We start from the raw sequence: 436 nt of genomic DNA on the forward strand, positions 1-436 counted from the left end.
CTCTGGGTGACCGCGCGCTGCGCCGCGGGAGCCTCAGGCAGAGCTGACTCCGGGGGCGTGGGCGCGGAGTGTCCCGCAGACCCGGCGGGTCCGAAAACGACTCCCAGGAATTCCAGGAGCCCCTGGGACCGTGAGTGCTTTTCTTTCCCGTCTTGGTCGGGTCCAGGCGCGCGCTCTCCAGAGGCGCACCCGGGCACCCTCCGGCGTCTGCTCTATGAAGCTCCCGCCTCCGCAGAGGGCGACGGCCCTCCCCCCGACCCTCGCGCGGTCTGGGGCTGCCGTCCCCTCTCCCCTGGCCTCATTGTTCTCCAGGTTTACACCGTGCCCTTTACCCTCTCTCTCCTGCACCCCAGGAACTGGTGCGCCTACATCGTGAACAAGAATGTGAGCTGCTCTGTGCTGGAGGGAAGTGAGAGTTTTATTCAGGCTCAGTACA

General features: G+C 66.1%; 1 protein-coding gene across 1 annotated transcript in view; it reads left to right on the forward strand.

Moving 5' to 3' along the window:
- Nucleotides 1–436, forward strand: part of EMILIN2 (elastin microfibril interfacer 2) — a 74,097-nt gene that overhangs the window by 11,002 nt on the left and 62,659 nt on the right. The window contains exon 2 of the mRNA XM_011957819.1: nt 167–431. Coding sequence (XP_011813209.1) covers nt 167–431 — 265 coding nt within the window. The remainder of the gene's footprint in view (nt 1–166; nt 432–436) is intronic.

This window comes from Colobus angolensis, unplaced genomic scaffold (assembly GCF_000951035.1).
Source record: "Colobus angolensis palliatus isolate OR3802 unplaced genomic scaffold, Cang.pa_1.0 Scaffold45, whole genome shotgun sequence".
Classification (NCBI taxonomy): Eukaryota; Metazoa; Chordata; class Mammalia; order Primates; family Cercopithecidae; genus Colobus; species Colobus angolensis.